This window comes from Gastrolobium bilobum, unplaced genomic scaffold (genome assembly GCF_033153095.1).
Source record: "Gastrolobium bilobum isolate Gb01-03AN ecotype WA unplaced genomic scaffold, APGP_CSIRO_Gbil_v1 utg99220, whole genome shotgun sequence".
In the NCBI taxonomy this organism is placed as follows: domain Eukaryota; kingdom Viridiplantae; phylum Streptophyta; class Magnoliopsida; order Fabales; family Fabaceae; genus Gastrolobium; species Gastrolobium bilobum.
In genome coordinates, this window is record NW_026898877.1 from 24928 (window position 1) to 42237 (window position 17310).

Genomic DNA, 17310 nt, shown 5'->3' on the forward strand with positions numbered 1-17310 from the left:
ATGTTTGGACCTAATTATTTTTGAGTTCTTGGGCTTTCAAAAACTCCATCAAAATCCTCGTAAATTCCGCAGTGTCACTGAACAACCTATTCGGAAAGGTTTGACCAAAACTCAAGACAAACGAAAATTGTTACTAAGTAGCTTTGAGGTGAAATCTAGTAAGCAACAGGCGAAGTATTTTATTTTATTTTTTTTAATTTTTTTTTCAAAAGAGTTCACTCGAGGCACTCAGCTTCTAAATGTATCCAAATAACTATGACTATGGCACATCAAACGAGCGTTATGTGCGAGCATAATGACTTAGCGTATTTTTTAACTTGAAAAATACTTCAGTAAGTTGGTCCATATATTAATAAAAGAAAAAAACTCCTAAACTTATGAATTAGTGTTTTCTATTTTTTTATGTTAAAAGTAGAGATCTGGATCCAAAACTCTCACATGCAAGCGTTATATATTTTTTTTTTGGAAATATGCAAGCGTGATATTATTCCTGAATCTCGATGTTTGTCGGGGGTACTCAAGGGTCTGATGTTATTGAACTAATTAAGAGTCAAATTACGTAATTTACCCTTGAACTTAGAGAACCAAATTTTTTATCTTATCTTTGTTCGAGATGAAAATGTGGCTTTGGATGATCACAGATCTCAACGTAGTTAACTTTTGATTAACTTTTACTTGTAATTTGCAAATTAAAATATGAGAAATATTACTCTCCTTTTACATGAGATAACTTATCTCATTTTCTCTCAATTCGATTTTCGCACCTCACTTTTTTTTTTTTTCTTGTAATAGTGGGACCCACCCATTTTCTCTCTACCACATGAGATAACTATCTCATGTGGAAGGAGATTGATAAAACCCTTAAAATATAGATTTCATCCCTCCCTCCCCCTCTCTCTCTCTCTCTTAAAAATAAAAGCAAAGCTCAATTAAAGTCAACCCTTGAACAAGTGATAATGAATATCAATTACCTGCCGCTTAATTAGTTACTTACTTATAAGTACGACATTTGAATATGACTATAATATACGTTGTTATAGAAAGAAGCAGTCTCTTCATCTCTGCTGTATAATAATGAAAAATAAAGACCATCTGTTTGACAAATTATAATATTGGACCTAATTAAGGTTAGGAGGACAAAAAATGTAAAGACAATTACCAATATAATATAGCAAGGTATAAAGCATGGGGGAGAGGGATGTAACAAGGACAACAGAAAACCTCAAATACTATAATACATCTCGTGCTTGTGGAAATGATCAAAACCTTAATTAGTCATATAATATATATGGGTTTAATGTTTATACAATATAATAAGTCATTTATATTCAACTTCAAAATCACGTTATTTTAGATTAAAAAAAACTAAAAATTATAATGAAAAAAATTATTATAACACTGAAATAAATTATAATTATAAAAATACCTTAATTTTTTCTTCAAAACAATGTCGTTTTGAGTTCAATGTTGATAACTTATCTACATTGACTTCAGAGAAAATAAACTATTTATATATATGAAAAAATATTTATCCTTTTATAAGATAGTCATTTTAGTTAAAATTAGTGTTTTTTATTTAAAAATGAAATTAAAAAATCACCTCACTTTCTCCTCCCACGATTTTCATTGTGTATATCCTTCTTTTACTTAAAATGACACAATTCTATGTACAAACACCAAACTATACACACACACAAATATATATATATATATATATATATAATGGTATAAGAGGCATATAATATTTAAGTGTAATTAGGAAGGAGAGCCGGCCAATTTAGAAAGTCCTTGCTCACAGGAAACTCAATTATTAGGAAGAACGATGCTCATCAATCATAATCCAACCAAATCAGGAGAACTTTCTTTAAGTTAATTTACACACACAATATATATGTAAGCCATTGCATGTCCTTTCTTCCATACCCCTTTCTCTCATTTTCTCTTTTTCTTTCCCTTTCTCCCACCCTTTCCAAATGAAGTTCCAAGTAATGGAGATTCTATTTGGTAAAAATACCCCAAAACAAATGATCCCAAAAGTGACTTTACTAGCAGTCTTTGCCATACTTGTTTTTACTGTGACCCCCCTGTCATACCCTTTGTTTAGATACTCTTCATCATCATCCCTGAAGAACAAAGAATCCAAGCAACCATCCTCAGCATTTGATGATTTGAATGAGTCAGCAAGCTTGCCATCAACTTCTGTGAAGAAGTGTGACATTTTTACAGGGGAATGGGTCCCAAATCCAAAGGCTCCATATTACACAAACAAAACATGCTGGGCAATTCATGAACACCAAAATTGCATGAAGTATGGAAGACCAGACTCAGAGTTCATGAAATGGAGGTGGAAGCCAAATGGATGTGAACTCCCCATATTCAACCCTTTCCAGTTCCTAGAAATTCTTAGGGGAAAATCCTTGGCATTTGTTGGAGACTCAGTTGGCAGAAATCAGATGCAATCCATGATATGCCTCCTATCAAGGGTAAGTCTCTTCTACCTTACTCAAATATCAAAACTATATGGTTTTATATCTACTTTTTCAATTTCTTTGGTTTTTTTTAATCCTTTTTTAACCTTTCATATCAATATATATGCTTCATTGGTTGCTAATTTGATTTTATTTTATTTTTTTCAATGTTCTGATAAGAGTATTCTCTAATCAGTTTTTGATCAACTGAGATCATACTCTTGTATCAGTCTAGTATGTTTTAAAAAAAATATTTTCTTAGTCTTGTTCAAGATTTAAACTTGAATAGTCAAAATAAGATTTATACACCTAACGAAAAGGCTAACCTTGAAAATTACTTGGTTGAGGTTCTATCACATAACAAGCCTGTATCTTTGCCTGAAATTCAGAGCAAAAATACCTTAATTAAATAATAACTTTTTCTTTTTGGAAATCTAGAGTTCTTTTTTTTTTTAAAAAAAAAAAAAAAAACCGGAAATTTACTTGATATGTACTGGTGAAATTTGAAGTGGAGAAAGGGGATTTCAAACTGGTGAAAAGCCATTATTGCTATATATTCTTCTAATGTTCTGTAGACTCGTGAAGATTAGACATCAATAAGGTTCACCCCAATTTCCGAATATTTATTTTTCAAAAACATTAATACACTTAATCAGGATTGGATTTACTCCAAATGTCTTTGTCCCATCTCTTGTTTTGATTATACCTACTTTGTCCTTTTACTAGTAGCGTGGTTGGTTCACCTAAGCCCATTATGTGATTCAAGGATTAGGTAAATGATCAAATGAAAGTAACATGCAAAAAAGTATCAACCATGCATACCGAGGAATGGAATCTTTTCCCTGGAAACTGTGCCTATCACATAGAATTCATCCGACCTTGTCCTCCACGTTCATATCCATCACATGAAACCAAAATTTGAAGAATAAATTAGTGTTTGTAAAATTACTACACCAAAATCTGAAGTCTCGGTCCTTACTTTTGCTTCTCTCAAAATAACACTCCTACAATTAGCTTATGCATAAAGCTACTCTTAACCTAACTTAGTCACTGATGATGGTAGTAATCTTCATTTTATTGGTCTCCAATTTAGGTTACATGAGTATAATGTGGAGTCTATGTCATCTAAACCTGCACTTAAAATAGAAATGGTTGAGAATTGTTCAGCTGTCACATTTATATGCTATATGGGAAAAAACAAGAATCCCCAGCCTTTTTTTTGTAGTTTTATATCAAATTTCTTTGACATTCCAACCAATTTGCATAGGACAAGCCAAGTCCTTGTTTGTATCTGTATAATTAGTTCAATTAAATTATGCATATGTTTAGGGCTTCGATTAATTAGCTGTTATAGATTTAAGGTCTAGTATTAAATTCCATCTTAATTATTAAGAAAGGGAGAATCTAAAAAAGTGGCCGCCTAGACAAAGTTCAATGATTGTTGAAGCTCTAACTACACCAAAATAATAGAACAGGTTGAGAGGTCACATTTCTAAAAGTAGATAAACAAGTAATGCTTACTAGACTACTCTGTTGACGTTAAGTAGTCTTGACAATATAACAACTTTGCATTGGGCTAAATCATTGTTTGTATATGTAATTAATGCCATATTAACACTCGCCCTACGAAATCCATATCTGCATGGAAGAGAAAAATTTCCCCCATAATTAGTGTTAGTTTAAAGGGAATCCAAGATGAGAGGCCTCATGGGGCCACTCAATTATTTTATTTAGATATCTATGATACGAAAGTGGATGTATATCCTGATGTATTATTTGCATTAGTATAACGCATTATTAATGAGCTTAATTATTAATTATCCAATTGTGTGTCTTTTTGCGGAAAAGTTCACATATAAACAATATGAGCTGGATCCTCCGGGTTTCTAACATGCAGGGTTTCTCTTCACTGGGAACACAGAAACATGACTTGAAATAATCAAGGAGGCTAAAAGGAATGGTTATAAAGGTGATGTTACTTATAAAATAATCTGAAAAGCTAGTGGTACTTGTATAGCGCATAGATTGTTCAGGGAAGGACTCCACATAAAAAAATATTCATTTGAAACTTGACTACAACAAGTATAAATTATGGGATAAATATTTCTGATTGTTGTAGAAATTATTTTTCTGCTGTACTCACATAAAAGTAAGTATGTTTCATTGTGAAGAGAAGAGAAAGAAAAAATTAATAAAATCCACCCACTTATTTTTATGTAAATGCGACAGGTAAATATTTTTTATAGAAATGTTAACCCAGTAAGTTATTGTGAGTATATAGTAATTACAGACAGCCTACATAATTGTTGTACAATAGCAAGTATTCACAATTCAAAAAAAATGAAGCTTTACTTTTTATGGTAGCCAGTGAAACTTTATTTGATGAACTACCACATTTACCATTCTTGCTCTTTACTTTTATTTTGTTTAACAAAATCTTGGTCTTGTTAACTTCTCAGGCGGAATGGCCTATAGATGTATCATACACACGAGATGACTATTTCATGAGGTGGAAGTACCCAAGCTACAACTTCACAATGGCCAGTTTTTGGACAACCCATTTGGTCGAATCCAAAGAAGCAGATAAAAAGGGTCCTGGAAATGGACTCTTCAACCTTTACCTTGATGAGCCTGATGAGAAATGGATAACACAAATTGAAGATTTCGATTATGTCATTCTCAATGCAGGACATTGGTTTACGCGGTCATTGGTGTTCTACGAGAAACAAAAAATTGTTGGATGCCATTACTGCCTCATGGAAAATGTCCCTGACTTAACCATGTACTATGGCTACAGAATGGCACATAGGACTGCATTCAGAGCCATCAATAGGTTAGAGAACTTTAAGGGTGTAACATTTCTTAGGACATTTGCACCATCTCATTTTGAGAATGGGTTGTGGAATGCGGGAGGGAATTGCCTTAGAACTAAGCCATTTAAGAGCAATGAGACACAATTAGAAGGACTCAATTTGGAGTTTTATATGATTCAATTGGAGGAGTTCAAAACTGCTGAGAAGGAAGCAAGAAAGAAGGGTTTGAGATATAGGTTACTTGATACCACACAAGCATCATTGTTGAGGCCAGATGGTCATCCAAGTAGATATGGGCATTGGCCTAATGAGAATGTGACATTGTATAATGATTGTGTGCACTGGTGCTTGCCTGGCCCTATAGACACTTGGAGTGATTTTCTGCTGGAAATGTTGAAGATGGAAGGTGTAAGATCAGCTGAAGAGAGGCTACATGTGCACAAAGATTGACAAATGAAATAAACTTAATACATTCATCAATTTTATGTGTTATCTTACCACATGCACGTGTTTTGTAAGTCTTTTTTAAGATCAAATTTGATTAATGTTTTCACTAATACCCTTACTAAAAAAATAATCAGTTATTCTTGTACATGCAATATAAAAACATTTTGGAAGCAATATGTTATAAATCAAAGAAAGGTCCGAAACAAAGGTGGAGGCCAGGGACATGGGATGCCATGCACCCCCAAATTTATAACTTATTTTTATGTGTTCATTTATATATTTTATTCATGGTTCTTATAAAATAAATTACATTTTCATATATAATCCCTTTAGATGACAGTCATTTTCTTTTCGAGTTATATATATTTGGTATGAGTATGACTCCTTGCATAAATCTCTGGCTCCACCCCTGGTTCGACATTCCATTCAAGGGGAAAAAAAAAACTATAGTTCATTATTGGTAGCAATGAATTACTGGCTTCAAAATGTAATATAAACTGGTGCTTCAAACTATTTTTATCAAGGGTTTCCCCGCATTATATTGATATATGTTGCACGAAAGCATTCAGAAAAACTTTTAGCTAGCAACTTTGGGATATAAAAGACTGAACTAAGCTGCCATGTTATGAGAATGAACCAGACAAAGGACAAGGTGTCAGAGAAACATAACATGACATGAGACATGAAAATTGGAAAATTATATCTTCAATGACTTCACTGCCAAGCGAAGCCAAGCTGAGTTGTAAGGAGTTTTTTGAGACCCAATCGTCAAACCACAACAATTTCATGATAAATGATCAGTATAAACTGACTCAACAGTGCTCTAGAGCCTAATGATTGAAAATATATGACTAATTATGATCATAACTGGTTATTATTGATAGTGTCAATTATTGGGGGTTAATACAACCAAAAGAAATATTGGTGGCTAAAATTCAAGCTTTGCATCTTATCTTGATAATTATAAAAAACGATCCCTTAACAAAAAACAAGCTTTCCCTTGCCATGTTTTTCATGTCATGGGACCCTTTTGAAGACCCCACTAGGATACAAGTTAGTCCATATACGGTGTTCCCTTGGATGTTCTGGTGGAATAAAAATAAACAAAATTTCTTCATAAATGATTTGTTGGCGTTTTGGATGATTTGGTAGAACAAATATAAACATATTCAAAAATTTGTTCTGCTTTTATGCAATCAATAGGGGGCACGAGGACCACTTAAATATCTACGCCATGTTGGCCTTTTGGATTTTGGCCTTGACGTGTACATTATTCCCTTGGTCGCTTGCCACCACTTTATTCTTTTTTTATTTTGGTAATCTTTTTTTTTGGTAATCTCACTTTATTCTTAACTTGTACTCTGACCCTCTTTCTGAAAAGTTTTGTTGTTAACCATATGCAAATTCATTCATTATATTTGAATCTTTCCTCAATCTTACACATTACTTAGTTCTGAATGTAGCATTACTTATTTCATAAATAGTGTAACGTCCAAGAATGTACCAAGCCAATTTTATGTTACTTTTTACTTCAGTTTTGTGGCATAATAATCATTACTCTTTTATAATTTTATATACTTCTGAAGCACTCTATAAATATTCACATCCATCAACATTAGGCAATGATTGTACAACAGAAACAGAGGAATAAGTTTCTTCTTTTTTGAAAAATAAAAAAAAGGATCGTAACTCTGTCATTAGTTAATTGTAGGGGTGAAACTGGGCCGGATCGGGCCCGCAGGAGCCTACAACTCGGCTTACGTCAGGTCAGACTTGAACTAGTATATTTCGTAAAACAGGTTAAGCTTGGACTTTGAAAAAACTTGTTTAATAAAAAGGTCGTATGCCCACTTTCACAAAGTCTGGCCTATAAACCTATCGGCCGACCTATATTGTACTATTTATTTTAAATAAAAATAAAATAGAATAAGTATGTCTTGAAGAAAAAATAAAATATATAAATTTAATCAATTACAATTATTAATAATTTAATTATATTTTAATAGAAATTTGACTTTATTTCTTACGTAGGAGGAACCAACATCTTAGCATGTTAGATTGTGTATATGAATATATTAAAAGATTTTTGGGAGAAGTTATATACTTACTACAAGCATCCTGATGTGTTTGTTGGATTCATGTAGTTATTTTAATTTACATAGTATGGATTTATTTGTTGGATCTGATGAAATATATATTATTTAGTTTGAGCATTTTGCTTTTGAAAGTGACTTAAATGCAGTTTGTATGAGTTTTGTTGTGATTAATGATTTTATTTGGAAGTTGAAATTATGATTTTTGGTTTAGCAATAAAATTTGAGTATTTTGTAAAGTTGATTCATAGTTATGCTCGGAAGTTAAAAATTAACAGGCTAACGGGATAGGTCAGAATATTTATTTATTTTTATAAATGAGTCAAGTCAAGCTAATAATTAGACTCATGCTAGACTTGGGTGAGGCCAAATTAAATTTTTTTGGCATAAACTTAAACTTTTTGAGGCAAAGTTTGGTGCAACACAGCCCATTTTCACCCTAGTTAATTGGCCCTTGGTGGAAAATGTAGAAGAATGATATAATCAAAAAACAACTTTAATCATCCATAAAAAAAAAAACTACTTTAATCTAGCACAAGTCAAAGCAAGTGAATTTGTAAACAATGAATGTAATAAGTGTTGGGTGATCTATCTTTACCAAATTGGTATCTTATGCTGTTAAGTTAGGATCCAAAGACATCATATTCTTTATATTTTTCTTTATCATTTAGTGTGTGAACCCCAGTAACTGAGAGAGATGCAGTAGCGGAGTTGGCCCAAAAATTTAGGTGATGCCAAAAAAATTGACATATCAAATTATTAAAACATTTATCGTAATTACACAAATTTATCAGGAAAAAAATTTACTACGAATTCTAATATAGTTATCTAAATTATGTACTAAATAATATCACATAATATTAAAAATTCAAATGAACAATTGTTATTGATTATATATCAAATCAAACATATAAAAATACACTAACCTTTTCAGTAAACATTTCAAACATTAGAATTTCACTTTTCTCCCACAACATAATAAGTAATGAACCAAACATTATCCTAAGGATATGAAAACACACAAATATAATAATTATATGTATAATAAGCATTGTCCTTCGTCTCCTCTTTCATTATCTCAATTCCTTAAATTTTCAATATTTGATGTTAGAGAACATTGCCCTTGTTTGCAACAGCCATAAACATCAAGGAAAGTTCTCACATTTGGGAATTAGGTTTTTGACTATTCTTTGTGTGTGCAATAGCACAAAACACAATAGTTCAATGGACCTTCATATTCCATAGTTATAGTCCTGTTATTCATTTGGTTTCATGATTGTTACTTTCAAGGGTTAAGTGTTTGTCTTTTTGAATGAAAAATTGTATTCTTTTAGTTTTTAACACTATGTCATACCACTAAGACATAGTTATAACATGAAAAATCATTATTTTTCTCCACGTCAGCTGAAGTGAATGAGAAAATAGAATTTTTTTTTTCATATTATAACTATGTTTTACCAGTAAAATATAGTGTCAAAAACTAAAAAGATTTATTTGATTTAGTTGGACTCAAATTTTGAAATAGTTCAACTAATCAGGTGAACTGAATTTTGAAATTTTTATTAATGTGATGTGTGTATTTCGAAAGTTAGAGACAAAGTGTTTCTGTAATTGGGCAATAGATGAAACTTTCTCCAATTAGTTTTTGGTGCTATTGGTTGGCCCAATACAGAGAGGTGACACTGAAGAAAGAAATATGCTACATTTGTGTTGGTGTAAGTATGGAATATGGATAGATGGAGACTAGAGTATTCCCTGCATACTGACCTGCACTGTCTAAAACAGACCCAGCCGAGGATCAAACCTTGGGCCTGAATACAGACCAATTTGAAAATCAATACATAACAAGTAACAATCAGTCCAATAAGATATGTACCCACAACTTGCTTTACATTTTTATTCTTGATTCAACAATCAATTGTAGCCAAATACTCATTTAGCTTGGCCCATTCCCAATCTCCTCTTTTCGTACCCCTTGCAGCCTAAAACAAATAATAAATAACATATTTCATGTGTTTAAATAAAGTTGTCAAAATGGGTCAACTCATTTTATTAGATCTTAACTCACATGAGTTAGGGCTAAAAAGCTTATAATGTCAAATGAACTTCAATAATAAATGTTCGTTCGGGTCAAAAGCCCTATAGATTAAAGTCAGCCCACGTGTCATCTAAAATTATAATTTCATAATTTTTTTATCATATTCAATACTTTAAAAAATATTTTAACAAATAAATATTCAACATTTTCTTAACATATTTTATAAAAATAATTTTTTTATAATTTAATTTTTTTTAATAAAAATATTTTTACACTAATATACTAGTAAAAATGTAAATAAAATTTTAATATAAGTGACAATTTAGTTATTGCCTGTACTAAATTCATTATTAAAGGATGCTATCAAATAAATATTTTCTCATTAGGAGTAATAACATAATAAAACAACTCTAGTGAAAAACTAAAAGTAACGATGAAAAAATAATCTTAATACCAGTATTGAATAACTTCTATTAGTATGCTTATATATTTGAAAATAAAACCAATGATGTAAAATGATCTAAATTCTTTATTGACGCGCAAATGAAATTCTCTATTAAAACATATCACTACTGAAAAATTAATTTTTGATGTAAAATATTATAGATAACCTTTCACATTGTTCATAACATGTGGCTCTTTGTTTTTCATTACCTTTGATGTATGATATAACCATCACACTCATTGTGTGTTGAATTGTAGAATACATCCTAGGAAAAATGTTGCAAAATATTATGGATGACCTTTCATATGGATTATGGATGATTTTTCACATAGTTCATAACATGATGACTCTTTTATTTTTATGACTTTTGATGTATTTTATAACCATCACACTAATGGTGTGATGAATTATGGAATACATCCAAGAGGGATGACCTTTTATATGGTTCATAACATATGATTCTTTATTTTTCATGGCCTTTGATGTATTCTAGAACTATCACACTAATTGGTGTGTTGGATTGTAATTATTTTCCTAATTATGTTTATAGTCCTATATAAGGACCTATCTTAGATGGAAAAAATCGTAGTTGGTGAATTCAGAATATAATAATATTTTTTACCTTTAAGAGCTCATACTTATTTTTATCTTATTATTCCTTTGATTTTCTTTCTACACTTCATTTTCCTTTTTTCGTATTTCACTTTCTCTTATATTCTCCATCGAATTCACAATAATTTTTACTTATATTATGTTTATAATTTATTTTATATTTATAAATATTTAAATTTATATATTTTTTAAATATTTTATATTTATAAATATTTAAATTTATATATTTTTTAATTTTTTAAATAATAAAAATTTTGTTGAAGAAAAAAATTTAGCCTTTAGGCCAGCCTGCTAAATTATAGGACTTTGAAGGTTATGGCTAAAAAAGGCCATAATAAGTTAGGGTCAAATATAAGACTTAGTGAGCTAATCCACGGACTTCAACTTGATTTGACACTTCTACTTGAAAACACTTATTGAGTATTGACATTTTAGAGAAATGAAATATACTTTATGCAATCTATGATGCACGGACACGGACACGAGACACGAGACACGACACGACACGACACGACACGCCGACACGTTAATTCTAAAAAATGCTAAATTCCGACACGTTGGGACACATTTTGATATTAAATAAAATATTTAATATATATAATATAATTTATATTTAATACATATAAGAGTCTATAATAAGTCATAACTAATCAAATATTTAAATTTCATAACAAACATATTAAAAAAAAATAGAACATCCCAAGAGTGTAGAGTGTAAAAAAATAGAAAAATTATTTTACTTATGATTACACACAGTTCAATTATTTTCATCTCCATCTTGAATAATCATGGCCTCTATCTCTGGCTCATCAAGTGAAAGACTAGCAAATTGAAGATCTCCAATATCATCAAGTGAATCGAATGTATCTCCAGCAATATCCCACATTTGATTTGCTCCTTGTGCATAACTAGGAGTCTTTCTTGATAAGAGTCGAAGATTGCTATGCACATAAACCAAGTCTTCAGCACGTTTTGGAGTGATTTTATTCCTCTTGATGGAATGCACAAAAGAATAAGTACTCCAATTGCGTTCAGCACATGATGAAGAGGAGGGTTGTTGCACAAGTCTCAATGCTATTTTTTGAAGCATCGGTGTAAAGGTACCATAAAGTAGCCACCAAGATTTTGGATCCATAGTGTATTGAGTATTGATGGCATCAAAATCACCAAAGGTTCCACTATTGCTAATAAAGTCTGCATACTCCAAACTAATCCGGCTTCGGTCCTCCATGCTAGGAAAGAATCTCCTTAAACATTTTTGTCGCTCTTGAGTAAGCTCTAAATCCATGTGTGGAGGAACTCGACTAGAATCTTCCTGAAGCCATTGTTGACTATAGTATCTAAAAGAGAAGTAAAAAAAATCAACAAGTTGTCAAATTATATCAAGAGGAGTATTAATTTTAAACTAAATCATATTTAAAAACTTACTTGGGATTCAAAGCATGTGCCAAACAGTGTAGTGGAGTTGAGTTTTTTGTCCAACGATCCACAAGAATGCGATGCACCACATCATAAAAAGAGGAGCTCTCTTCCATCCTCCTCCCCTCTTTATGGTATATAGCTTTCTTCACTTTCACAATCATTGCATCCCACATATCATATATCAAGTGAAGACAAGCTTTATCAGTGTCACAAGCTCTGATCATATCATAAATAGGAGCAGTGAAGGCAAGTATGTAATCAACTGAATCCCAAAAACAATCATCCAATAATTTTTCCTTCACATGTCTGGCTCTCCCAAGATTATCATCTCTATAAATATTCCATTTTTCACTTATCACCATATTTTGGAGACCACTCTTTATTAACTTGAACCTCTTCAGCATCACAATCATTGAAGCAAAACGAGTATCAGCAATAGAAAGCAACTTCAAACTCACAAACTCATTAAAGATGGCCAATCTCATAGAATGATTCATAATGAAATGCTTTATTGCAGCAACATCACCTACAATATCAGAAATCCAGCTGCATTCCTCATACGTTATTTGATTGCTCTCCACATTCTTTGCAGCACAAATATTTTTCACAGCCAAATTCAATGTGTGAACGACACACGGTGTCCATGTAATAGATGGGAATTCCTGCTCAATCAATTGCCCTGCTCCCTTACAATTTGCAGCATTATCTGTGATTACTTGAACCACATTCGCCTCTCCTACTTCTTGAATAACTTCCTTTAGCAACCTGAAAATGCAATTTTTATCATTAGTCTCCCTTGAGCAAATAAACTCTTAAATAGAATACAAAAGTTCAAACAAACAACCTGGAAATGAAATTCTTATCCTTAATCTCCCCCGAGCAATCAACTGATTTTAAAAACATTGCTTTACCATCAGATACTGCCATAAAATTAATGAGTGGCCTCCTTTGTGAATCACTCCACCCATCACTTACAATACTCACCCCTTTATGAGTCCAAGCCTCTCGAATAGGTTCACACAACTTATCAATATTTTCTTTCTCCTTTTGCAACAGAGTGGTTCGCAGTGAGTTATATCCCGGTGGCAAATAACCTCCAATATTATGATTTGCTGCATAAGTATACGAAGCTTGGAAGTAAGGGTTCTTTGCCAAATTGAATGGCAATCCTGCTGAATAAAACATTCTAGCAATCAGGTAATTTAATTCTTCTCGCTCCCCAACATTAAATGCCATCTCAAGAGAACCTGCAGTTTTTCTTTTTTTTGGGCACGTGGAAGAGCTAGAAGGAGGTAAAGGTACATTTCTGGGTGCATTGGATTGCTTTCTCTGGTCAGCTTCTTTTTCTAATTTCTCCATCTCTATCAGATCTCTATTTTGCACCATTAAGCATTTCCCAATTCCTTTGCCTGATAGTTTCAACAAATGAGCCCTCACTCTAGTATATGAACTTTTAAAATCTTTTTTACAAAAGTTGCACATCCAAGATAAATTTCCTCCTCCTTCCACTATAGCATCTATTTTGGTAACATATTTCCATGAGGGTTTATCTAGTAATTCATTGACATCAGAAGCACTGGTAGCAGCAGTGGCACTATTACTTGCACTGGCAGAGGCAGAACTCGAATGATCCATCTTGTAATTCTATAAATGTGTTAAACAAAAATGAAATTAGTGAGATTGATTTAGTATATAAAACAGAGCACTAAATTACTTGATGCAAGCTGCTAGAATATATTGAGTAAAACTAAAGTAGTTCGTAGGTCTGAGGGAGTTGGATTAACATGGTTGAAAGAAAAAAGAATGAAATAAAAAGGATCAACTAGAATATAAGCTATTAATATGCTTGCACTTGTTTTACTCCTCTCTGATTCAACAACATAAACACTTATCAAAGGCAGAAACAAAGAAAACTACTTTTGTATTCTATCTTTGCAGTGAACAACTGAGTAAAAAGAGGACACAGACAAGTACATGACTATTCCTTTTATATGAGAAAAATGACAAAAAAACATAAGCTAGATACTATTAAATAATTGAGCAGCATCTCACATCAAATCATACACACACACACATATATATGGAGGACTAAACACATATACACACACCCCCACTTTAATTTGGGCCTTAATGGAGGACTAAACACATATCAGAAAATTTAAGACCCAGTTAGATATATAGCATGACAAAATAAAAATTCATAGCCCAAATAATGGTGCAAGCATGGGCAAAACAAACAGGAAGATGAACTAGAAGAAGAATTATACCATACCATAAAGATCTAGGAGGAACAAGGATACTTACGGGTAGAATCTGAAAGACTACAATATCCCACATTCAATCACATAAAAAGTGTTCCAATAGCTTAATAATCAATCTATTTTGACTATATGAAGCCTTTTGGTGCAGTAGAGGTTACACCCCCACCAAGTTAAAATCAGAGAAGATGAGTGGAAAATTGGAAATAATTTTGGGGTGATCGTTTAACTATGGTATGCAAAACATCAGAGCTGCAGAGAATTTCTATCTTACATGATACCATTAACAAGTATCAGCAACTCTACATATGCACATACCTCACATTTTCATTTGTTTCTTTAGCAAATTGTTATTTTACATATAATTATTTTGTTATTAGATACACTTCATAGTAAAGTGCTCTAACCTGGTATAGATTACTGTGAATGCAGAATCTTTATGCCAAATATTCAACCATGGTGTGACTATTATTTGTGTGTCTAAAGAGTCTTGATTGTGCATGATGACAGTGAGTGTGAAGATAGCTATACGAAAATGACACCACTAACAAGCATATGACGTTGATAGTTCATAGAAAAGCTTTGTGGTCTCAAGAAAAGAGTACCCATCTAGAAGGGATTTAAACAACATGACATTTCAACAAGTAGGGGCCAGTCTCCAATATATATATTTTTGAACAGTCAAGAGCTATGTAACCTACTAATTAATTTTCAGAATTATGATTTTATACATAAGATGCAGAGGGGAAAGAGCTAGTATGAAGTTGTTGGTAATAGACCTTATATATATCATGAATTTAAAGTTCTATACTAGTTACAATTATATGCCTAATATTAGTAGTGCCGTTCATTCATTAGGGATGATTTCGTTCATATTTATAGATATATAATATTCTGAAAGTGTCGAATGTAACAGATCCCCCTTTTCTCTCTTTGCTATGCTTACTCGAATGTAACAGGCTAACAGCTGCTTATATAGTCTATTTAAATAAAGAGAAACCATCTATTACTCTCGAGTCTCGACTATTGAACACTACGGAAATATTAAAGAAATCATCTACAGTGTCAAGTTCAATTGTGAGCAGAACTTAATTCACTACCAACGAAAGAAGACTTACCGGAGATGTAGAAGACGACCAACGACCGGCGACCGACGACGACCGAGGACGAAAGAAGAGAAGGACCAGGCGGCGACCAGCACCCTCCACTCTCCAGCGCGAGAGAGGATAAGAGATTCAGAGGATAGGGTTCACTTTTGATTTTTATTAAATATATTTTATATTTTTTTAATTGTTAAAAAAAATGCAAAACGTGTCCCAAAACGTGTCCAAATACGTTGACTACGTGTCGGATTCGGTCAAACACGCGTGTCCCTCAAGTCAACGTGTCCCTAAAAGTTGACCACGTGTCGGACGCGTGTCCGAACGTGTCCTAACGTGTCCGTGTCCGACACGTGTCGGACACGCATTTTTTCACAAAAAACACGTGTCCGTGCTTAAGAGTATGCAATACACGAATAGTCCTTTCACGAGCTATTTAACTATAAAGAACAATTTAATCCTTCGAAAGTACTTGCTTTTTTTATTTTAATAACTTGTATCCTACACTTTCCTCTTCCCATCTTTTTTTTAAAGTTGATATGAGTTTAGTTTCTTTGCCTTTTTTAGGCAAGCTTGAGATTCATTGCATACAGGAACCATATTGAAGCTGGTCTTGGGTTGAAGAGAAAACACTTAATAGCTATCTCTCTTTTGGTTGGAAATGATCATGATATAAATGGTATGAGAGGGATTAAGCTTGATTTTATTCAGTTTGTTCAAGCTTGTAGTGAACTGAAGATAATGTATTGAATAAATATAAATCCTTCAGAGTGGAATACATATATGTATCCTAATTTTTTTAATGTTATAGAATGTTGACTTGACATGACACAAATTACTAGAACCTCTCAGTTTTAAATTTTAAAATTTCCTTCTTATTTAATAATTTCAAAGTAACAAATTCATTTTTAATTTTCTTTTCCTAGAAGGTGTTTGTAATCTACCCCATTTTTATTGTAATATTTCAAAAGCTCAAGTGTATCTATTCAATTCAATCCCCAAGTCATATATATACTATCACACTAATTCAATCTATATAAGGACCTATCAATTCAATCCTTTATAAGATGATGTGGATAAATTTTTTCGGTCTTGGCAGTCTGGATTGATAACTATCTTTAATGCATATCACATGAGATAGCCAAAGGGAATGTTTCACATGTTCCTTCAGCATTAAATCTGAGGATAATGTGGATACGCATGGGAACTTCCCAAATACAAAACAACTCATTCTTCTGTGAGCATTCTGGCAATAAAAGAGATCATACTAAGTTTTCATGTGAATATTGCATCACCAATGACTATGAAGGTTGACTGAGAAAACAAGAGGGTTTTAATGTGATTGTCTCCTCTATGATATGGTAATGACTCTCAGTCGGTTTAGCAACTGTTTGTTGAAGTAGTTCAGAATGTCAAGTCACTGATTTGGTTTTTAATTTTTAGGATACCTTGGATGAATTAAAACAAATTGACATTTTGTAGATCAGTAAAATATAAGGGTACATTTTAACTTTTTTTTTTTTTTTTTAAATTTTGGTAGATATGTTTTCACTAATAATTAGAAAAATGATTCATTATATTCATCATTTTGCTTTGAAAATTCTTGAAAACGGG

The 17310-nt window shown here is 32.2% G+C and overlaps 2 protein-coding genes across 2 annotated transcripts; one reads left to right on the forward strand and one right to left on the reverse strand.

Moving 5' to 3' along the window:
- Positions 1–1802: 1802 nt before the first annotated feature.
- LOC133284949 (protein trichome birefringence-like 19) lies at positions 1803–5943 on the forward strand. Its single transcript, XM_061482089.1, has 2 exons — positions 1803–2483; positions 4928–5943. Exons 1-2 carry the CDS (start codon positions 1974–1976, stop codon positions 5729–5731), a joined length of 1314 nt encoding a protein of 437 aa, XP_061338073.1. The 5' UTR covers positions 1803–1973; the 3' UTR covers positions 5732–5943.
- Positions 5944–11673: 5730 nt separating this feature from the next.
- On the reverse strand, positions 11674–13973 carry LOC133284950 (uncharacterized). Its single transcript, XM_061482090.1, has 3 exons — positions 13183–13973; positions 12345–13103; positions 11674–12256 (listed from the first exon to the last, which is right to left on the reverse strand). Exons 1-3 carry the CDS (start codon positions 13971–13973, stop codon positions 11674–11676), a joined length of 2133 nt encoding a protein of 710 aa, XP_061338074.1.
- Positions 13974–17310: the final 3337 nt, after the last annotated feature.

Excerpts from the sequence above, each read along its gene's own strand:
- LOC133284950 (XM_061482090.1), bottom strand. The coding sequence starts at position 13,973 with ATGGATCATTCGAGTTCTGCCTCTGCCAGTGCAAGTAATAGTGCCACT. Across the intron at positions 13,104-13,182 it reads GATAAGAATTTCATTTCCAG|GTTGCTAAAGGAAGTTATTC; the intron begins GTTGTTTGTTTG and ends TTGCATTTTCAG. Across the intron at positions 12,257-12,344 it reads GCACATGCTTTGAATCCCAA|ATACTATAGTCAACAATGGC; the intron begins GTAAGTTTTTAA and ends CTTCTCTTTTAG.
- LOC133284949 (XM_061482089.1), top strand. The coding sequence starts at position 1,974 with ATGAAGTTCCAAGTAATGGAGATTCTATTTGGTAAAAATACCCCAAAA. Across the intron at positions 2,484-4,927 it reads TGATATGCCTCCTATCAAGG|GCGGAATGGCCTATAGATGT; the intron begins GTAAGTCTCTTC and ends TTAACTTCTCAG.